The 24,127-nt window shown below is 33.9% G+C and overlaps 1 protein-coding gene across 5 annotated transcripts; it reads right to left on the bottom strand.

Annotated features, from left to right (window-relative positions):
- Window positions 1-14,369: 14,369 nt before the first annotated feature.
- LOC117908893 lies at window positions 14,370-18,186 on the bottom strand. Of its 5 annotated transcripts, XR_004650298.1 has the most exons (5): window positions 17,770-18,169; window positions 16,485-16,608; window positions 15,142-15,213; window positions 14,976-15,012; window positions 14,370-14,859 (listed from the first exon to the last, which is right to left on the bottom strand). XR_004650298.1 is itself a non-coding variant. In XM_034822913.1 (2 exons), exon 1 carries the CDS (start codon window positions 17,934-17,936, stop codon window positions 17,784-17,786), a length of 153 nt encoding a protein of 50 aa, XP_034678804.1. In that variant the 5' UTR covers window positions 17,937-18,167; the 3' UTR covers window positions 14,370-14,859; window positions 17,770-17,783. The 5 variants fall into 5 exon arrangements, 1 of the variants encoding a protein (XP_034678804.1); XR_004650294.1 differs by lacking the exons at window positions 15,142-15,213; window positions 16,485-16,608 and having other exon boundaries at window positions 17,770-18,003; window positions 18,106-18,186; XR_004650300.1 differs by lacking the exon at window positions 16,485-16,608.
- Between the last annotated feature and the right edge of the window lie 5,941 nt (window positions 18,187-24,127).

The following is a 24,127-nucleotide window of genomic DNA, read 5'->3' on the forward strand; positions in this document are numbered from 1 at the left end:
TTAGATGTGATATATGTTATTGGAACTTGAGGAACTTCCTTAGTAGCCTTTTATTTTATTTTTTTCATGTGTTTGTACAAATCGTCAATGGAGAAACCGTTAGGTAGAAGCTAGTATTTAGGGAATAATGAAATAATTCTTATCCATTTCAAATATGCTACCACTCCAGACAAGGGTCCTAATACCCATATTGATGTTTAGTATTATGACCAATGCTACAATTTATTTAAAAATCAATAAAAGAAATTGAACCTAAACCCTATGCTATTTTATTTTATTTTTTTACTATAAAATGACATGTTAATTTGCTACCATGAGTTTTTCATCTCTATGAGTTCTTCATTTTGAAATATTTATTGATATTATGACATTAATTCATAATATCATCCTACTCTTTACTTATACACTTATTTGCTTATAAATTGCTTTCATTTCAGTTGAACTCGATATTTAGACATGAAGCTTTGTTACATTCCAATATTTATTTGGTTTATTCTTGTCTTTTATGAATCATTGACCATAAAGTATTATTTTTTTACTTGAATAAATATTATTTTTTATATAATAACCATTTTTTATTATCTATATGGAGGCAATTATGACTGATTCCACGGTAGAAGTGCTATGTTATTGGAATTGAACAATTTTGAGGATAGAAATAGATTTGAGATATATTGGAAATAATGTAGAGATTAAGCCTATAGATGTGCCCATTCATATGACCTTTGTGGTGTTGTTGAACATGATATATGATATCATTGGTATTGATAGACACTATCAATTGGTCTTAAAATGTCGACATCCAACTTAAATGAACAAATTTCAACCATTAGTGGTCAAAAATGATTGGACAGTTGCACGTATGCTAGCGGTGCCATCGAAGTATGGAATGTCTTCAATTCAATTATTCATCGAGCAAGCTCCCAATCACTATCATTTGAGTAATGAAATTGACTATTTGACACAGTTGTCGGTAGGTGATACTGATGTTGATGACGAAAATGAAAGAAATGAGGAAGATGATAGAAAAGATGTAATCAATATAGATGAGATTCATTTACCTAATGATGATGAAAATTGTTGTGAAAGAGAAAATATTAATTTGGTGATGGTCCAACAAGTTGTGGAATGTGAAAGCGCAAGATCTGTGAACTTTGAAGTTTGTGATAGGTCTAATAATCCTAAGGTTGAGTTTGAGGTTGAAAATACATCACCAGTTGCCTCCCCACATGGCACCCAAGTTAATATCTCTAATGACAACCTAGAGGCAACATTTGCACCCGTTTCATACCATATGCCACCTACACAACAATTTTTAAATATGGACAAGGCAATTAATTGTGTTGTAAATGATTGGACTCCGTGGAAAAATCCAACTTTATGAAATGTTGATGGAGAGTTATCAATTGGCCAAATATTTTCCTCAAAATCAGATTTGCAACATGTTGTGAAGATCTTTTCCATAAAATCACACCAAAATTTTACTGTTTATAGATCAAATGTAAGTATGTTAGTTCTTAAATGTAAAAAAAAAAAAACACCAGAGTGCCAATGAAGACTAAGGGAAATGACGGTGAAAGATACAGGTATGTTTAGAATCACAAAGTACAAAGGTCCACATACATGTATCAATCCATGTATAAATCGGGATCATTCTCATTTGGATTCTAGCTTTGTATCTTAGTATATTGAAACATTAGTGAAAGTAGAAATGACCATTACAATTGTTGCAATTCAAGTTGTTGTCTAACAATTTGGTTACCAAATTTCTTATCAAAAAGTAATGAAGACGAAAAGGAAAGCAATGACTAGATTATTTGGTGATTGGTACAAGTCTTATGCAGAGTTGTCTCGCTTCTTCTTTGCTTTGAAGCAGTCAAATCCTGGATGTATTGTGTATTCCAAAATGGTTCTTGGAAACAACCCGAATGAAGAAATTTTTTAGCGTGTTTTTTGGCATTCGCTCCGTCTATTAAAGGGTTTACTCATTGTCAACTAGTTCTTAGTATTGATGGGACACATTTGTATGGAAAATATAAAGGGACTTTGTTGATTGCTATGGGATGTGATGGTAATAACTAATTGTTCCCACTTGCATTTGCCATTACAAAATGAGAGAATACAAATAGTTGGAGTTGGTTTTTGGCATGTATCAGAGTTGGAGTAACACAAAGGAAAGGCTTGTGTCTAATCTCTTATTGTCATCCTGGCATTATAATTGCTGTAAATGAAACATATTCGGGATGGACTGAGCCAAATGTTTATTATAGATTTTGCATGCGTCATTTAGCGAGTAACTTCAACACAAAGTTCAAAGATAAGACTTTAAAGGATCTCATGTGTAGGGCTACTATGGAGAGTAAAGTTTAAAAAAATTATTTATCACATGGATACAATTGGCCGAATAAATGTCGAGGCTAGAAATTGGTTGGAGCATATTCTTCTTGAAAAATGTGCACTCTCACATGATGGTGGGCAAAGATATGGGATTATGACAACTAACATGTTTGAAGTTTTTAATAGTGTCCTTAAGGGTGCTCATAACTTACCGATAATAGTTTTAGTCCAGTTAAAGTTCTATCAGGTTAATAGTTACTTCACAGTCAGGCGAGAACATGGTGCCAGTCGACTCGCTTCAGGTGAAGAATTCACTCCATATATTAAAGCCAAGATAAAGGCTAAAGTTGTTAAGGCAGGTTCACATGAGGTTGTTTTGTATGATCATGTGAAGGGATGTTTTCATGTTAAAACTAGACACTTTATTGGAAGTAGTAATAGGAAACCTCGCACATATCATGTTACCCTTCAAACGGGGTCTTGCACATGTAACAAAACACTTTTGTTAGGATTCCCATGTTCGCACATTCTTGCTGCTTGTCATTGTCAAGCAATTGATTTTCGACAATTTGTTCAAGGTTATTACACCACACGTGCTTACTTATCAACATGGGCTTCCTTGTTTTATCCCACATTTGATGAGTTGGAGTGACCTCAATATAATGGACTGATAATTGTACCTTTGGACTCAATGAAATAGCTAACTTCTGGTCGACCAAAATCAAGTCATTTGCATAATGAAATGGATGCAAGGGAAACTAGAACTCCACAAAGATGTGGACTTTGCAAGCAATCGGGTCATAATCAACATTCTTGTCCTAATAGAGAAACCAATGATAGAAGGAGTTGATGTACTTCATGAACATCTTATTGTATTGTTATTTTCTTATTTACTAGTATTGACCTTAATCGTTTTAAGATATATGCAGAAACTATCTCATTGAACATCTTATGGACGTTTGTTTGTTAGAAATTGTTGTTTTTTGTCAATTCATTCATATTTTGCTTATATCAGGTTACATCTATTGTTTAGGAGAGATGTTGCTCAAATTTTTAAAATTTTAATCATGAAATTCATTTTGTTAGAAATTGTTGTTTTTTGTCAATTCATTCATATTTTGCTTATATCAGGTTACATGGAAAAAAAAATTTAATCTCTACTGTTTAGGGGAGATGCTACTCAAATTTTTAAAATTTTATTCATGAAATTCATGTTGTTAGAAATTGTTGTTTTTTGTCAATTCATTCATATTTTGCTTATATCAGGTTACATGGAAAGAAAAAAAATTAAATCTCTACTGTTTATGAGATATGCTGCTGTAGACCCCCATTTGGGGCCTTTTCTTGCAGATGCTCATTTTGCCACATGGAAGAGCCTTGCTCAACCACGTGTCTTCTTTTGAGAGGACAATGCAGAATCATATGGTGTTTTTGAAGTGCCAATGGAAGGTTGACAAGTGGCATGAGGTTCTGTAGGTTGTTAGAGGGGCAAATCCGGGAGAGAGAAAAGTGATTCTGCAGAGTAGTGTTGCTTTTGGGGGTGGCTATTTCTGCAGGTTGTTAGAGGGGCAAATCCGGTAGTGAAAAAGGGAGATATTTTTTAGGTATCCGGGGCTTTAGGAAGGTGGCAGAGGGAGCTTTAGAGGGAGGACCTTTGGTTTGGTTATTTTTGGTGAGAAAGAGCATGATTCTAGTAGGGAGGAGCGTATGAGAGAGGGAGAGGATACTTTTTTCCAGCTGTAGAGAGTTGGAGGGAAGAAAGAGGTTGCCGTTAGGGATATTTTGAGAGATGGGATATTCTGCAGAAAGTAAGGTTGCTTTCAGGAGGCTGCTGATTACTACTCAAAAAGTGCTATTTGATAGCTTATAATTAATCCTTTTAAACACTTTTGAGTAGTAGTTAGAGCCTTTTAACCCAATTAGCATGTTAAGGCTCCTTGCAATCAATTATAATCAAATTGCCTTAAGTTTTGGTGTTTTGATAGCATTTTGACCACCAAAGCATTATGTAATTGAGGAGAGTTATATGGAATCCTTGGCAAGCAATGGGAAGCTAAGAGGAATGAAGAAGCCAAGCTTTGAAGCACTTTTGCCATAAGCAAAGTGGGAATGCAAGGAAAAGCAAAAGAGAAATCAGCCATGGAGCACTCTTGATGACAGTCACTGCAGCCACTTTTGGAGTACTTCCTGGAGTCCAAATTATGCATACAATATGTCATTTGAAAGCTTAGGAAGTCAACAATCCAATGCTTCAAACCGTGTGCAATTTGGATTTGAAATGAGGAAGTTACATCCTTTGGAAGATAACTGCTCCAAGTTGAAGGAAGGAAGGCTTCAGAAAAGTGCTGCGAAATCACCATTTTTGTTGCAAAGTGATTTCGCAGCCTTTTTGCACAGTGCTATGGAGTTCCCCTGAAGCTTCACGCCGCGATGGAAGCCAAGCACCACAAGATGGAAGTCAACTTTGTGAAGGTGTTGAAGCAGCTGGTTGCTATGAAGAAATTTCGCAACCCTTCTTGTGCACCTGCGAAATTTCGCAGACCTCACTTTTCTCCTGCGAAGTGGTCCTGAGTGCTTCCCGATATTTGTAACCGACACTTGGAGATATTTTTCACTAGATTTTTGTTGCCTAAATGCCTAAATTCTCCTTGTAGGTCACCAATGATAGATTTCCTTAGCTTTTAAGTTAGGAATTTGGCAAAATATCATGTAATAGCTGTAATTGCATTTTTGGTTTAAAGAGAGCCCGAGGAGCCTGTTTTGAGGGTGTTCTGGTTGTTGAACCTTTTGTAAGTTTTGAAAAGAAAGAAATACAGAGAGCTTTAGCTCTTTTCTACCTTACCTTCTCACTTTGTATTTTAATATTTTTACCAAGTTATGCACTCTCTGAGGAGCTTTCCCCAGAGAATGAGTAGCTAAGCTTTTTAGTTCCTTGGAGTTAAGGTTGCCGGGAAAGGTTCCAAGTGCTTCAATCAGAAGCTTTGTGGTTTCAGCTATGAATGAAGAGTAAGTGTGTCCCGTGAATGGTTTCTAATGTTTTTAGTTAACTTAAAACACCTTGGAGTCACCTGGGCCAACACTTGGTAAGGCAAGTGATCTCTAACCGTGGAGATGCACTAGTTTACCCCTTGCGAGCCTCTGGTAGGTGACTTGAAGGTAGGATTTTCTAGAATAGCCAACACTTGGTAAGCTTTTGGACTCTTAGGAGACATCCATTAGTTACCTCTTGCGAGCTTTTGACGGGTAATCCAAGGTTAAAGATCACCTTGAATGGTAAAGGCTAGTGAGAGGCTCAAACCATTGCAAGTTGCATCAGTGAGAGAATTAAAGCTGAAATCCAATTGAGGGATGCATTTATGCAGCACCTGTTAGAGAATTGACTTTATGTTAATTCTCTAATATGAGGAATTGAACCAAGTGACCGGAGCTATGCATTTGCATGAGGAATCTCCCCTGTATACCTGAATCTCCAAGGAATGTTTTTCTTCTTAAGTTATTTTCATCACTTGTTGTGTTGTTAATCTAAGTCCAAACCTTTTTCAACCAAAGTTTGTGTTTTATTTCTTAAGCTAACCTTGAAATGGAACAGCACCAATTCACTTTGAATAGGTATCACCTTCAACTTGAGTACCCTTCCCAGTGGAATGATCCTAGAGCCACTATGCTATAGTAGCTTTGTATTTGCTACCCTAGTTCATGGTGTTATAGGTTATAAATATTGTTGATTACTCTCGCCATCAAGGAGCACCAGCTGGACACGAACCAACTGAGACACCAATTAGGCATGAATCAGCTGCGGAGCTGGGATTTTGGAGAGATAGTTTGAGACTGTGAAAGAAATGATAAGAGAGGTTTTAGAGAGACATCTTGAGGGTTGTTGGAGGGAGATTTCTGGAGAAGGCAGCTGCTAGAGAGAAGGTAGTAAGGGTGAAGCTTGGAGAAGGAGGAGAAGAGGGCAGCTGCAGGTAAGTTCGAGGCAATTTTCTTGCTTACTTTGATTCATATTCTTCTCATCTTGGTTTGCTTTACATTACTCATCAGTTTGGGTTCGATTATATGCTGGAATCTCTTGATTTTCTGGGTCATTCCCTTCTTGTTGTTATTGATCTTGCTGATTATCCTTGTGGTTTGGCTTGGAGTTAATGGAGTTATGTTTCTCATATATTTTGTAACTCTAGCTTGAGATCCCCTCACCCGTATTAGCCTATGGATGTCACCTGAAATGAGGCTCTAATACGTTCATGTTTTTACTTCTTTCCTCGTCTATCTTTCCCCTGTTTTTGTTTTGGCTCCTTTTTCTTCCATTTTGTTTCCCTGTTACTGGTACGTTGATGAGGCTGAATATCAGAGCTGGGGGTTCAGTTTATGAGGATTTCTGATTGGCAATACGATGTTCACATATTGAGAGAGCCATGCATTATTATCCTGTACGGTCTGCATCTCCAAAGCATTGTTACTAGAGTGAGTAGATAAGAGGTTATACAGGTTGAAGGGGTGCCCAGTTTTGGTTATTAAAAGGAGAATATGAGATGATGCAACAAGTAAATATGGCTGTTAGTCACAATAGGGCGATGAGAAGCATGTGATGGCAACTTTTTCACCCTACGCTCAAGGCATGATGGTGTGATGTCGTGCCGTTTTGGGGATCACTTCCGTGGTTGTTATTGTAGTTTACTACGGGTTCTCGCGGCAAATAAACGGAGAGGTTCCATTGCCCGAGATGACGTTCGTTTTACCGTTTAAAGCTGCTGCTGTGATTTTCAAGGCTATGGAAGGAATATTGGCATAAAATCATGAGGTTAATGTGATATGGACCATGACTTCACCCTCTGTTCATCAAACATTACCTCTGGATCTATTCTTTCAGGCCCATGAATTTCGCTTAATGCCCTTTCCCAGTAGTGGACTCGATTATCATATCCATCACTCTCAACCCCCTTCTATGTCTACTTTATCCATACATGGCCCCACGGTAGCGATGAGTAAGAGTAGTCTGGTGTTGGTTTTCGATCTGGTGGCTTCATCTGGTGTGGTCTCATCAGCTTTGGCTACTGCTTCTCCTGCAAATGTCGTTATTGGGTTAGTCTCAGATGTAGTTCCTTTTGTGACGAAATGGCCCTAGCCTCTTCAAGACATCACCAAAATAGTGCTTTCTAGCCGGTCGGTAATGAAGTTTGAGAGATGAGTGCGCCAATGTTTCCAATGTTTTCCCGCCTCAAATAGTTGGGTTGCAGTTCTTTGGGCAACCCAGATGTGAAAGAGATGGAAGCAAACGCCTTATCAACAACAATGGATACATCCCATGCCATGCATGCCGCCACCTACTTCTAAGCCCACAGGATCCTTTTCTTTCCCATTGACCATATCCATCATCACGACCATCTTCCTTCCGTCTTCACACCCACTGCTCACCTTTTCACATTCGTTTCATACCCCTCATGTCCACACTGATATTCATCCCTCTTGGTCTCACCACATTTTCTCTCACTAAACCACATCTCATACCTGTCACCCATTTTTCCCTTCCTCGGCACTCTCTCATACCCATAAAATCATTCCTGTTCATGCCCACAATGCCCACATGAGCTCCACTTCAATAACATTCACTATCACAGCCGATTGTGTGTCCTGGCGGATTGCATGCGCGTGCATTGGGTTAAATGTTGTATGGTGAAATATGTCATACGTCTTGGTTCATTGGTGGGTCAGCAAAGGCACGAAGATGTACTGTAAGGAGGTTAAGGTTGAACATGGCATACTGCCAGATGACCAATGGTTATTTGTTTTAGAGACGGTTTGGTCTGAAAAGTATCAAAGTGCAGTCATGGGTGTTTTCGTGTGACGAAGTGATGGGTTGACATAAGCTTTGTAAGTAATATACCAGTCAGTTGAGGCCCCATATGCACTGATTCCATTGGTGAACATGAACGTCTGGTCAGGACAATGAGAAGTTACTGTTGGCAGGGATTTAATGAAGCAGCCATGGGGTCTCACAAGGAAAGACTAAGACCCTTCGCGTACGCATTCGGTATTGAAGAACGTTGCTGACCTGGTACCTTTGCCCCCTCGAGACCGGTCCTAATAGCAATCCAGAAAATGCCAAGGTGTCGAAGTGAACATTCCCATGTGGCGAACTGTTTCGATCCATCATTTAGAACCTTCAAATCCTCGGCTTGGTGAATGGAATGCTACTGCCGCTGTATTTCCGGATCTACCTATTCTAAAGGTCACCGGGGAGCTAGTTGCCATGAATTCTGTGGACTACTTGGGGTATTCCCAAGAAGCTAAGAAGCATGGAATATTTCATAAAAGAAGTGAGAAAGCAAGGGAAGCTTCAATGTACCGAAATGTCATGAATTCTGATCAGCATAACAGAGATGGTTCCAGTCATCAATTAAAGGAATGTATGGATGCCTTAAAGTTATTGCGCATAAATGATGGGTTATTTGTGAATACGTGCTGCTGCTACTGTCGAGAATCAGATTTATGGCGGAAGTTATGGAAATCCTGAGACTGGATATGGAGGAAATCCTCATCCGACTGAATACAGCATGAGTCCATGGATAAGGCAGCCTAGGTTCCTGATCCGAAGTTTCCCAGCCATCAGAATAACAGTGAGTCAGAACTGTTGGAACTTGAAATACTAGAAGCTATTGGTGACATATTGAAGTTAAATCCAAGTTACAAAGCCTCGCCGGATCATAAACCGTTGTTGAAAGAAGCCAGAGTTCCCATCCTTGTGAAAGAATATCCTGAGTGCTCCAGCTTCAATGCAGTCACAGCTGCAGCTACTACTGGCCAAATCCGAAGAAATTGAACCCCTCACCAGATGAAGAGCTCGATCATCATGATGACGATGTAGATGAGTTGGAGCAGCGTTCAGATGGAGAGTTGTGAAAGCTAGGCCTGCAGATATAGTTGTTTCATGGCAGAATAGCGAAAGCTGTAGTGGAGTAAGCTAAGAGACTGCACCAGAAGTTCGGTCCTCAAACGGAACAAATGACGGATGTTAGGGAATTTGAGGTGTAACCAGCAACCAATGGTGAGCAGACCACACTTGAGGCTGATTTTGTTCCTGTCTCCGCTGGCGTCCGTGCTATTGATGATGCTATTCCAGGTTCCATGTTAACTCAGGCAGATGAGGCAGCCATTGGGTAGTGATGGGTCCCGAGTAGAAAAGATTCTTGGCATGGCTTCTACCATCTTCAACAAGAATTCAGTGCCTGGTGCCAAGAGTGCCTTAGCGCCTAGTGGCATTCACATTGGATCACCCGCCATGATCACCAAGGGATTCTCCGAGAAGGAGTTCATATCCACTACAGTTTTGATTCACGAGGGCGTGCAGTTATCTGTTGAAGTAAAGAAAATAGAAATCGATTTCAGGATCAAAGCTCCTAAACTTCATAAAGTTGGTAACATCCCCGGATTTCTCTTTAATAGACCGGGCGTCAGATTTGCAGAAGAGAGTCGAAATTCTCACAACCCAGTTCTCAACGCCGGGATTATATACATGCAACAACTGAGAATCTGACTGTGTTCTGGAGTTATGGAGCAAACCCCGTTTCGCAAAGGAATTCCAGCTTTTCTTACCGAATTGATCTGATGGATGTTTTACCTGAGTGGGTCGCCATTGATTTTTCAACTGCTGCAAGTCAGTATGGTGAGCGACATACGCTTCTATCATGAGAGTGCAATTCAAGTTTGGATATAAAAGAGGCAGATGTGAAGGGGAACCTATGCATGGCCACCCTTGGCCACGTGCCACCTTCCACTCTTTCTTTTTGGTTTTAAAAATAGCTTTCTAAATCCCTTTCTTTAAATAATCCAAGTTCTTCATCCTTAAGAGTCTTAGGTATCAAAAATCTCATTTTCAATAAAAGTGAATTTTGAGTGAAGTGTCATGCGTGCCTTTGATGATTTTGCACTCAATTTAGTGACATGTGAGCTATGTTTATGCTATTTATTGTGCACTAACCCTTTTTCTTGATAGCGCATGATGATTCGTTGCCCAGGTACGCGCTCACTCTCACTCTGGTTAATTCATATGCATTTTTCGACTCTCATACATGCATGATTGATTCGAGTATTCATTGATTTTCACATTGATTGCCACGTCAGCTTCATTTTATTAGTAGAGACCCGTCTTTAGGGACTTAGAGGGGTGCTACGGTCTTTACCGTACCTTCCCGATAAGTAAATCGACCCCCGAACCTGATCCGGTTTTTCACAGACCGCCTTTTCCAAAATAAGGAGTCACACTTAGGGTTTTTCTTTCTTATTTTGTTTACCCTTTAAAAATAAAACAAAAATAAGTGGCGACTCCAAGTCATTTTCAAATAATCAATAAAAATCAATTTTTTCAAAATAATAAATCGAGCTCGCCATCGAGTGGGAAACGCATTGAGCCGAAATACGGGGTCTACAGCTGCTCAAATTTTTACAATTTAATCATGAAATTCATGTTGTTAGAAATTTTTGTTTTTTGTCAATTCATTCATATTTTGCTTATATCAGGTTACATGAAAAAAAAAATATGAATCTCTATTGTTTAGGAGAGATGCTACTCAAATTTTTAAAATTTTAATCATGAAATTCATGTTGTTAGATATTGTTGTTTTTTTGTCAATTCATTCATATTTTGCTTATATCATGTATTGATGTACATGCAGACATGGATACTCGGTTGTTTCCTGCTCGTCCTAACCCTGAGGATACATTTATGCTTACTCTTCAGCATCGACATCGATCATCCACCATTCGTGTTGATTCAGATATAGGTCATGTTTTAACTTGTCAACACAGGTTTCGTCGAGAGTGGGTTTTGGATGATCGTGTTTGGCCATACATTATACAGTCAGGATTTTATGTCTTTCATCTAGTGGGCCATGTTAAGGTTGATTGGCCTTTGATTACTACACTAGTATAGAGATGGCACCCAAAGATGCACACATTCCACATACCAGTTGGTGAGATGACTATCACATTGCAGGACGTAGTCATCTTATTTGGATTACATGTATATAGTCATTTTGTCACTAGTTCTACAGATATTGATTGGCATGCACTCTGTGAGGAGTTATTGAGTGTTCGGCTGATAGAGACTGATATTCGTGGAGCATCCCTTAAAATTCATTTTATTACTACTCATTTCTCTCGCTTACCGCCAAGGGTTTTAGATGAGGTCACATTACAACACCATGCTAGAGCATATATTTTATTGTTAGTTGGTGGTTAATTATTTCCAGGTAAGGGAACCTACCTCCAATTAGCAATTATACCCATGTTAAGAGATTTTGGTAAGACTGCACAATATAGTTGGGGGAATGCAACACTAGCACATCTTTATCGAGAGTTATGTCGAGCTAGCTTAGATAGAGCAGAAACTATTGCAGGACCATTACAGTTGTTGCAAGTATAACTACAAAGTCTTATTAATTATGTAATTTTGTCATAATTATGTGCATTTAAACATAATTTTGTTTCATTTTTAGTTTTGGTCATGGAAGCGATTACATGTGGGTTGTCCTAGTAGATCACCTTCCCATGCCCCGGTGCCTATAGATGAGAGATTCCCTCCAAATGCACTAGAGAGTAGGTGGAGAGTTCCCTTATCTCATACAGACACTCCTCATCATGTGTTGGTCACATACAGAGATGAGTTTGATAGACAGCGATCTGATCAAGTTTAGGTTAAATATTAGTATTCTTTAACAAAATTATTAATATTAATATTATAATTTAAACTTTATTAAATACATATTAAGATTTGAATATATCAGGTATTATGACAGTTTTACATAGATGATATACTAGCATTGCTTCCAGACATTTGTTTAGCTTATCAGGATATTTAGCGAATGATGTCACCACTTTTTTTTTTCTTTTTTTTTTTGTTGAGTGGCATCGTCCTGAGCGTGTATTGCGACAATTTGGACTCATACAGGGTATTCCTTCGACATCCTATATAGATTCTGACCTTCACTCCATAGATCGACGTGGTTGGCCTTAGTTTGATTGGAGGTTGCATCATGGGCGCTAAGTGGCATTATGGAAGGCTATGGGGGACCACATTGTCACTACGGAGCCTATAGAGCCTCATATGGACTACCATGCTCTATACATGACATGGTATCGTCGTATTACACATCGTTTTATTGCACCTATGGATAATTTTGGACCTATGCGGTACCAAGCTACTTCCTTATCTGCCCACTTATTGGTTTGTATCACTTTAATATTAGGTACATATTGTGTATAATATTTATTCCAACAAATAATTATATATCATTTTATGTGACAGATTGAGACTATGACATCGATCATATCCCGAGGAGGTCATGCATTGGAGGACTTTAATAGTGATGCTTGCCACACTGGTATTGTTGATATTATTCGTATGGTCACTGATGTTATGTGCATTATTTGGGAGGATTATTGTATCTCACATGTAGAGCATAAAGGCGGTAGGTCACCAGCTCAGTCGACAGTTGCTCGACTACCACTTGTTCAAGGTCAATCGACATCTTGAGGGAGAGGTAGATATATTAGTTGTCAGTCCATCACCTCGTCAGTATCAACATCATTACAGCCCTTACCTTTTTATCCTCATGATTAGTACAACCACCCATCTCTTTAGAACTACCATCAGTGCAACCTCCTACATCTTCAAACCTACCATCAATGCAACCCCTTACCTCTTTAGACCCACCATCAATACAACCCCCTATTTCTTTAAACTTATCTTCAGTTCAGACCCCTACTTCTTCAGACCCACCATCAGCAAAACCCCTTACCTCTTCGAACCCACCATCAATACAACCCTCTACCTCTTTAGACCTATCTCCATTACAACCTCCTATCTCTTTAGACCCACCATTAGTGTAGTTTGACACATCTACTCAACTAGATTTATCGCCAACCATTCCGAGGGGTAGGCAGGGCTTATGTCGGTCTAGATTGCTACCTCCACCACCACCTCTATTTCCAACTCCATCACAAACAAGTGTTCTTCATGTGTCACATGCAATACCTGCTACAGTTAGAAATGAGAAACCAAAAAAAAAAAGAGTATCAGTTACACATAAGTTCTCTCCTTGTGGAGGCATGTGAGATTATATATGTTTTTTTTTTTCCACTATATTAATGTTTCTGTGTATTTTTTGTGACTTTGATTAAATTACTAAAAATTACATTTTGTAGTAGACTTTTTCTAATTAATTTCATTAACTAATTTTGTCAAAAAATCTATATATGGCAACTGCGGCTTAAGAGTATACTATTATTTCGATAAAGATAAATTTTTCATAATACAAATAATTTAATATCTTAAAAAATAAAAAATTAAATATCTTAAATTAATAAATTATACAATTTTATATATTATTTATATGTTATATAAGTTTATTATTTTAATATTATTAATTTATTAATAAATAAAATATTCATTTATAATGTCTTCTATTTATCAATTTATGTTTGTTGAAATAATACTAGATTTTTAAGTTTAAATATAAATAATTTATTATTTAAGTATATTTTTTTAATTTCAATAATAAATTGTAATTTAATCATTTTTAATTAAAAAATTATTTTTTAATGATATGGCTCCTACGTGGCACCAAAGAGATCAATTTGAATATAAATTTCATAACGTGGTTAGATCCTATATTTTTTTAATAAATGAGTCATTTTGACCCAAAACTCCCACATAAGACTTGTCACGGTTTGGTCGACCACATGTTGCTCAAACAAAACTAAGCAAGAAATATTTCATAATTTTTAATTATTTTAATAATAACTTTTAAAATTGAAACCATATAAATTATGTCCTATTAAAATAAGTATCCTTAAAGAATAGGCACTTGAATTCAACAAATGAAAAATTGATCACATTTATTCTAATTTTCCCTTGATTTTAAAGTTAGAATTGATGTGAGGGGATAGGGATGACTATATTTCTAGGCGTGTACTCCATGCGAAGCTAATATGAACTTATACATGAGGATGAAAGACAATTTCGAATCAGCATCGTATGAACAAGGAAGCTCAGTAATTAATGCAACTATAAATCTCATGGAGAGTTCGATCCTGTCTCAAGATGAACATTGGCAACATGCTTAAGTTTACCCAAACCCAAAATACATATCCCATCAAAATCTCCTCTACAAATTTGCTCCTTTACTACCCCACATCTTGGACTGCAAGGAAATGAGAATGGAAATCATCTCACCACTTTCTGAAGACCTCCCAAGAAATATTTGATACCTAAGACTAATAGTAGGATTGTAGCACCTGATATACCAAATCATACACAACAATATGAACTCAACACTACAACAAGAGTCTAATGTCTCCAAAGACTTTTATTAATTGTTGAACACTGCATGGTACATTCTCATTGATACAAGTGAGCGAGAGTTTCAGAGAGGGAACTCGGTCTATGTAGTGGTTAACATATTCTTGTAGCAATTGCAGAGAAGTACTGCATTTCAACATTTCATCTATGTACCTCCTTGGAAACACCTGAAACAATTAAATCAGATGCACAGTTATGTTTGCCTTTGAAGGGTGCCAAATCACATAGTCGAAAGCAGGTGAGAATCCACATGAGATTTAATACAAATGTAAAAACACATTACCATTTATTCAACTTAGCATTATAGTTGATATTGATTCCTACAATGACAAACAAGAATATCAAAATTAATAATCATTCACTTATTCCCTTTCACAAATTGGTTTAATGACACAACATGAGATGAACCTAACAATATATCAAATCACGAAGAGATAACTAGAACAGACTAGAACAGCTGTCACAGACATAATGCTGATTTTGCTGGAACTTCCATTTGGACAGCACATTTTGTAGTAAATCTGTAGTGATATCAATAGCCAAGAAATTAGTGTAGAAGAAATAACAGGGCGTTTTAAAGTCTAACATTCTGCATAATCCATATCATTATATTCTATTACGCCAGCTTTACCATAGGGCTTGCTCCTCACTATTGCATAATTTTAATCTGAGGATCTTAACACATGGGATATTAGGAAATATCACAGGCCATTGGAAATATGAACAACACTAGAATTAGTTTCTTTGGGACTGCAACTACTTGCTTGAGTGATCATCTAAATGATGCAAGCTCCTTCCAGACACTTCATCTTTCTTGGTTCATATTCATGCTGACTTCAAAGTTCAACCCACCCTCTAAAATATAAGTAGAAAGTGTATCAATTTTCTTCTTCCTTAATAGCTTTTACCCAAAATATAAAAGAGGAGACAAAATTCTCAACCATTTTCTTTTATCTTAGAATTCCAAAAGTGACAGTTTGACCCTTCTCCCCAAAAGATTTATCTATCATTTGTCAAATCTTTTTGCAACCATGGAACATCAAACCAAATCAGGATATTGAGATGGCATCTTTTCTTACATCCCTTGAACTGGTGAAGGGAACATGTAGCTAGTGCATATGAATTTCATCTAAATCATAGATGTTGTTTTCTCTAAACTAGAGCAGAAAAGGTTCAGTGACTTATGGAAACTCCTGTGGCCAAAGTCCCCCACCCCCTCATGTGCACAAAAACACTACCCACGAAAAAGCTAAAAGCTCTAGCAAATATAGTTAAAGACCTTTTCAGTTGGTTTAACTTTTGAAAGCTCAGTTTAAACTCTATCATCTGAATGAGGAACAGGTGGGAAAGAAATAAAGAATGATGGGGGAGACAGCAATATCCTAAAACATTGTTAGAAGGGACATCATTAAATGAATAAAAATGTAAAATAAATAACAGTGGACAGCATGGCTTTTGCCTTCACCTTACATCATTGGCATTTTAAAAATATGTTAACATGACCAGTGGTGGAGCCAGAAAATTAGTTTGCACAAGGGGCATGAGCGGCTCAATAATTTAGGAAATTATTTCAAGTGGAGTGGGGGGAAGGCAAAACTGCTCAGTGTAGCTTAATGGTAACTTATGAGTCCTTTTAGTAGGGTTTCAAATCCCCCATTATGCATATTTCTTATGCCGAATCTTTCCGATCAGACATTTCACTCGGGTGGGTGGAAGTGGCCCTTGGGCCTATCATAACTCTACCACTAAACACAATTGTATTTCATTGGCAAAGTAAGGCATAGCTGATTACTTGAAATGGAGACCTAGGAGTGGCGAGTTGAATGCGGTCCTTATTTTTGGAATTTTTGCTTGAATTGGCTGCTCTCAATACCAAAAGCTTCCCATTGACAGTTGACAACCTAAATCCTTTACCACTGCACCAGAGAATGGCCCAAGTAAGGCAACTGTAAGTTCATTGTCTCAGTTTACATGTTACCACAGTTCTCTTTTGAAGATTTAAATGATTACTAATTTTGAAGATCCATTAAACTTCCTCAGCATAAGAAGTTCTACCTCTTCCAATAATTTTCCTTTTCTTTTCCAAATTACAATACACAAGCAAAGCACATGCACGATTAGTTGTGGTGCTTTGGGGATGGTCACAGTTAAAGGAGGAAGGACGCTTGGGGATGACCTGCCACTGTGGTGGTGGTGGTGGTGGAAAATGAGACAAACAGGCGAGGCAATGATATAGGTGAAGCTACTTCGTCAGTCTTGGTGTTGGCCACTGTCAAGTGCAATGGTGGCAAGAGTGACACTTGGGAGGTGGACGAGAAGGTGTTGGTATTAATGGTGCCAGCTGACAGGAGGCAGTAAATTTTCATGGCTGTCAGTGGCCAGGTAGGTATGATCTTGTGGCAATGGTGCAGTTGTTGATGACCATGGCACTAGAGGTCATGGAACAGGTAGTATAAATTATCTTCTCCAGGTTAAATAATCAATGATGTGGATTAGGCTTTACTAAAATTGCAAAGCTGCAGTTTCAATATGTAAGACCAAATTTGACAATAAGACAAGAACTAATCCCTCAAGTGCCTCTTCATCTAGATAGAAAATGTTCAATACACTTGACTTTAATAATATTCTCTGGGAGTTAAAAAATAAATTCATGTCAGTTTGAGTAAACCAAATTTCAGCTATCAAACCCACAAAAATGGACGACAAGAAAATTGAAAAGCCAAAAGAACAAATGAATACAAATAAAAGGTCCAAAGGCTGATCTAACTCAAAAGGGTATCTCCCTAAAAACCAAACTATGATAATAACTCCAGGAAAATAAATCAAGTCTGAATCAATCCACTAACAACTGACAAACCCAGAAAACAGAAACACTTGAAAGTCCAACCACAGAAACACACATTCACAACAGAAATGTTCAATTAATAGAGAAACAAATGCATTGACCTTCAATTTTTCCTAAAACCCACCATGAAAGGCCTCATGACTCAAGAACCCTATGATAAAATTACTATGGAGGTAGCAACAAAAAAGCACGATTCTGATATGATTTGGGTAAATTTGAAGAAAGAATATACCTCGGATGCATGGATCAAGAGACCTCCTTGGCATGGTGAAAGAAAGCAGCAGAGCAAAGAATAGAAGCAATGAATGCAAAAATTCCCAAACAAATCATCAAAGAAATCCCTGCTACCACTAAATCAATCAAGCCTTGCACACTAGCAACACCAATCATCATCATCATCTCTCCTTCTATACTTCAAAATTCGAAGAGGAAATACAAAACTCTGAAGTGGGTCTTGTGATTGAAGCTTGGATTAAACATTATAGAAGCAAATGAGATCCTTCTATGGTATAAATATCCAAGGGGCTGAGACAGACAAAGCACAAGGAGGCGAAGGTACAAAAGTTACCAGCACATATGTCTTGGGAAGATGAACAGGTAGTCATTTGGCTGCTCCTGGTAGGCCTGGCCCTCCTGCTCCTTAGCCCAAGCCTGTGGGCTTATATTCAAAGGGCAGTAAAAATATAGAATTATGTGTCTTCTTTTAATAAAAGGGATAAAGAAAAAAAATAAATAATTGGTTAATTGGGATGAAATACTCCCCACATTTGTGAATTTTTTCACTCTTATATTTTTATTTGAAAAGTAAAATATTTTGACATAAATGCTCTTTACTATTTCAAATGTGTATAGTATATTAAAAAAATATTATTTTTACCAAAATAATAATAATAATATTAATAAGGGCATTTTTGTCAAAATCGAATAAAAAAATATGAAATGTTAAATTTTTAAAACTGGGTTTCCAAAGATCATTTTAATCAAATAATCCGAAGAAAATTTCCATCCTACCTAAGGTCTACATTATTGAATTTTTGTATCATATCCCATTATTTATATATTGGTTATATTATTCCTCTATTAATCATTTTTTTACTCTTGCTAAATTATTTATATTTCATCATATTTTTTGTATTATGATTTTTTATTCCTTAAATATAATACATCACAATCAATAGATGTGTCACATATGCATTTAAGTTTTATTTCTTTAAACTCATTTTTTTTTATACTCATTTCATTCATTTGTACTTTAATCTCATTTGTTATATTATAGTTTCATTTTTGTAAATTAAGTCCATTTATACACCTTCATCAAATGGTTTAGATTTTTTTCTATATTTTTTCAAGGGTGGAGATTGAGAGTTTAGTATGTACTAAATTAGTACTTTGAAATTTGTTTAAGAATTATTTTCCAAAAATATGTGTAGACAATTAAGATTTTTAAAAATATATATATATATTTTAATTATTTTTACTTTTTTAAAAATTATCTTAAAAATTAATTGTATAAATATTGAGAATAGTATAAAATAAGGTATTATAATTTGAAGTTAATTTTTAAAATACAAAAAATAGATTAGAATATTTCAACTTTTGGATCAAATTTTGTTTTAAAAAATATTATACTATTTTTTTTTAAAATAATTTGGAAAGAAACAAGTCTATCTCCTCGTTTAAAGTGATTTTATCTCTTCTCAGAATGTCCCTATTTCCTTGTGTTTCTTGGGCTTTGCTCACATTTTCTTGTCTAGGGACAAGTATCAAGTCTCACAACTCCCAACTTTATCCTTTCTTTTTTTTAAAAAAATAATAATAATAATAATTTATTAATAAATAAAAAAACAAAAATTTTGATTCATTTGATTATTTATTACATTGAATATCAATAATTTTTTTTTTTAATTTCTCTTTTGAATTTATTACGTTGAAACTTACATTTCAATTTATTTTTTATAATTATCTATAATTATCTATCTATCATTATCTCAAATAAATTCTTTTAACTTGGAATTTATTATAGTAATAATAACAAATCCGCAAAATATTATTTAATATTTGATAAAGATTTTTCATGATAAATTTTTTATCATTATGTTGGATAAAAGTAAAACCTCACAAGTGAATGTGCTATTTATGCTTATCTTAGTTTTAACTTTATTAAACACTATTGTAAAATCGAAATTTATTATAATAATTTTAAATATCAAATTTCTAAAATTTTAATAAGTTAATGTTTAAAAATTAATTTCTAATAGTTAATAATGAATGGTATCATATCTCCCTATCATCCCAATAAAAATGATTTTTTTAATAAGAATTTTGAATTCTCATTTTATTAATTATTAATAATTATTTGAAAAATTAAATTAACAAGTCATAAGGTGAAACCCTAATAATGGGAAGAGATAACATTGCTAAAAGTAATTAATGAGTGAATTATTTTTTATTAATAAAATAATTTAAATTAAATTTAGGAGTTGTCTTTACATATTCATTATTAAAAAAATAGTACAAGGATAATTTATTTGTTTTAAATAATTTATAAATAACTTAAAATTAATTAAAATAATATATAAAATGATAAATTAAAAATAAGATATTAATTAATAAATAATATTTATAAATAAATAAATTAAATATATTATAAGATGATATATTTAAATATAATATAATAATATAAGATTATCTTTTAAGTTTCTTTGAATTATTTATATTTTAATAATTAAGTAATTAACTTAATGGTTTTTTTATTTAATTCTAAATAGAACTTAAAACTAAATAGTGTTTAATAGTATTAAGTATTAAGTTGTTTGTTTTTATAATATTTTATTTCTATTAAATATTTATAAATAAATAAAAACCAACATGTTACATTTTCTATTAAAAAAAAATTAAATATTTAAAATTTTTCTATTCAGTTAAAAAATTATAATAAGTAATGAAAAAGTAAAAAAATAAACAATCTAAAGTCTTAAAACAAATTGCTTTAAGTAAAAAATTAAAAAAAAAAAAGCTAACACCGTAGTTTTTATGCTTATCATATATTTATTTTTTTAATCAATTAAACTTTTAATTGTATCACTATTTTATTTAAACTATTTAAAAATTAAAATTTATTATGATAATTTTACATATAGAAATAGCATGACATTGGTGGACAGAGTTTCAAAGTTGATTGTCCCACCCTACTCACGATTAGTTCTTTATATCAAAATATCATAGGTTTCAAGAAAATTGATCAAATAAAAAATTTTTTAAAAATGAAAAATCATTTTTTCAAAAACTGTATATCCAACTTATAAAAGCTTTGAAATTCAAATACACTATATCATGAAGATAAACACCAAGTCAATCCTTAATTATCAAATATTTTTAATATTAAAGAATCAAATTTACCTATTATCATGATTATAAAAAAAACTAATAATATTATTCATGTAAATACTAAAAAACCAACAAATATCCCAACAATTAATAAAATATCAACCATGATAAAGATTAATTATTATCATGAATGCAAAAAACCAATAATCTTATTCATATGAACCATCAATTTAAAGTTAAATTTTGTAAATAATTATTCAATAGATTAATAACAAATTTGTTTTTAATAAACTCATTTTTCACATAAAATTGATAATATTTTTTTTAATTCCAAAGTGAAAGAAACAAAAAATAATAGATAAATATTATTTATCTTATAAGTAAAAAACAATGTAAAACTAAATTAGTTTTATTAGTTATAATTAATTGAATTAATTTAAAGAAAAATTTGAAGATAAAGAACAAAATATTTTTTAAATCAATATCTAATTTAATATAAAAAATTTAAATATTTAATTTTAAACATAATTTATATTTTTATAAATATTATTGTTGATAAATATCTCAATAATTATAATTATTTTTATATATTAAATTTAGTAAATAAAATTAATCAATTTTATAATATATATTTATAATAATTATTATTGTATAAATATTTTTCATCCCAAAATTCATCTCTTACAGAGATGATGTTAGTTTATATTTTTTTTTTTAAAAAGGAATTTTAGAAATTATATATTGAAAAGATGATTTTTTTTTTTATTTCGAATGAAATAAATCGTCTTTTGAAGAGATGATTTTAAAAGAAAATAATGATTTTTTTTTCTCTTTCGCAAAAACTACAAAAACTATTATAGATTTGAAATTATTTTTTTTCATTAGGGTAGTAGTTTAAGAATTATTTTTTTTAAACTACCGTACTCTAGTAAAATATCCTGTGTAATCCCCCAAGTCTTGACACCTCATGTCCATAGACTAAACTTTTATCAATTAATTTTTAGGCTAAACTTTATGAATATGTCTTTTGAATAAATAATCATATACATATTTGCATACCATTTAAGCAATCAATTTCTCCACTAAAATTTTTGAAGAAGTTTAAACAGTCTAAATTGGTTATGTCCATAGTATCAAATCTATTAACCAAATGGATCTCTTCTTCATTCCTTTTATTTTCATTTCTTTTGTTTTTATAGAGGTTTAGTAAAAATTAATTAAAAGATGCCACCAAAGATGGGTATGCATCCAATGCATTTTCATGTCATATATGTAGGAATGGGTATTTACTTTGTATACTTTTCCCCATTTGAAACTACTTCTAGTGGTTTAAATGAGATTAATTTGCATAAGTGGCAACTTGAAAATAAATAAATAAAAATCATTTTTAAAATTAATTTATTAATTAATTAATTAATTAATCATTTTTTAAAAAATAAAATTTTACAATCTCATCGCGTGGATGAGGTACACAATCCCTCTTTTCTTTCTCTTTTGTTGTATTCTTCATGTAAATACATATATTAGTTTCAAAATTAAACTTCAGTTAAAATGATGAGATATTTGATTAAAAGAACTTAACTATTCTTAAAATTAAAAAAATGACCTCCCTTCATCATTCTTTAGAAAACTAACCTATTTTAGACTTTTTTTTTTTTTTTTTGAGAAATGATTCTCCCGATGTATTTATTTCATGGCTCAATCTATTTATGGGATGTTATTAATGTCCTACTTTTCTATTTTTTATATTAATGTTTAGGCACATTCAAAAATGTCTCACTTAGATACAAACTTATTAGAAATTATGATAAATAGTTTATTCTCTGTCCAAAAAGAGTGGGGAATGGGAAGCTTGCTATAGGTGCAAAAGAGAGATTTCAAGGAGAAAAATTTTGAATCTTAATGACATAATCTCCTCGAGATCACCGGTGCATGGAGTTAATATTTAACATTTACAAGCTTTATTGTTAAGGAGTCAACAATTCAAATAATGTTCTCATGTGCATAATGTGCTTCTACATCAAAGTCAAATAAGGAAATGAAGAAGTAATAATCTTGATTAATGCAACAACTAAAATCACGTACAAGGACAATTATTTGAAGAGAATTCTAAGGTTGATGGTATGAGTGATGTATCTCATGTGAAAATATATCAATCATTTACGACTGATGTGAGTGTAAATCAAGTTTTTTTATCTGTATTTGATCTACCCGAATTTGCTATTTTTTTTTTTAATAGAAAGCTTGTATAATGACATTTAATTTAGAATATTTGATTTTTTTAATTTAAATTAGTGATCTTACTAATAATATTTAATGTATATAACTTTCAAAAGTATTTCAACTTTAATGAGTATCGTAAACTTTATTTGTATTTGAATTTTATTTAGGAAATGTCGGTGGTAAGTTGGAAATAAATGGTCGATTCACTTGAATGTTAGAGCTTGTTTCAAAAGATTAAACTTAAAATAGTTTTAGAAGGTATTTCATAATGTTAGTCATGGAGTATTGATATTTGAGGTCCTTTTCATATTTATTTTTCTTCCCATTTTTTTCCAAATTAAAGGAAAGAGCATTGTTTAAAAATTTAATTTTCTTTTATTCATCTTTTCTACAAAGAATTTAAAAAGATAAGCCACCCCATAAGAGTCTCTTTCCCATATTCGACTTCTGTGTTTTGCTTCTCAATTCAACCTCTATAATCTCCATACTCCAATGACTACAGTACTTTACCATAGCCATTATCAACTAATCTCCTTTCTTGCTATTGCAGTCCTCTACTATTGCCACTACAGACTCATCTCCCTACTCCAATAACCGTAGTCCTCTACCATTGCCACTGCAAACTAATCTCCTTGCTCCAGTGATTGCAATCCTCTGCTATTGCCACTACTATAGTCCTCCACCTTAGTCCTTGTTGCAGTCCTTTGCCATAGCCACTATTGTAGTCCTTCACCATAGCCATTGTTGCAATCGACCTTCGTATAAAAATCTACAGCCCTTCTTGTTTAACTATATTTCTTCTCCTACTATTCTTAGTTGTATTATACCTTGTCCAAGTAATGCATCTTAAATGAGTCTTTTGGCTATTGAATCTCAGAGGTAGGATATTGGCATCTTGTTACATTGAGATTGATTTCGAAGGATGGTAGATCTACTTTAAGGATAGTGTTTGATCACACTTTAGCCACTTCAATCCATTAAGTGCATAAATTCTTCTTTTTTTTCCCCTCTTTTGCTTGTTAGTTTTGGGCTCGGTTTAG

The sequence above is a fragment of the Vitis riparia genome, chromosome 1, assembly GCF_004353265.1.
Source record: "Vitis riparia cultivar Riparia Gloire de Montpellier isolate 1030 chromosome 1, EGFV_Vit.rip_1.0, whole genome shotgun sequence".
In the NCBI taxonomy this organism is placed as follows: domain Eukaryota; kingdom Viridiplantae; phylum Streptophyta; class Magnoliopsida; order Vitales; family Vitaceae; genus Vitis; species Vitis riparia.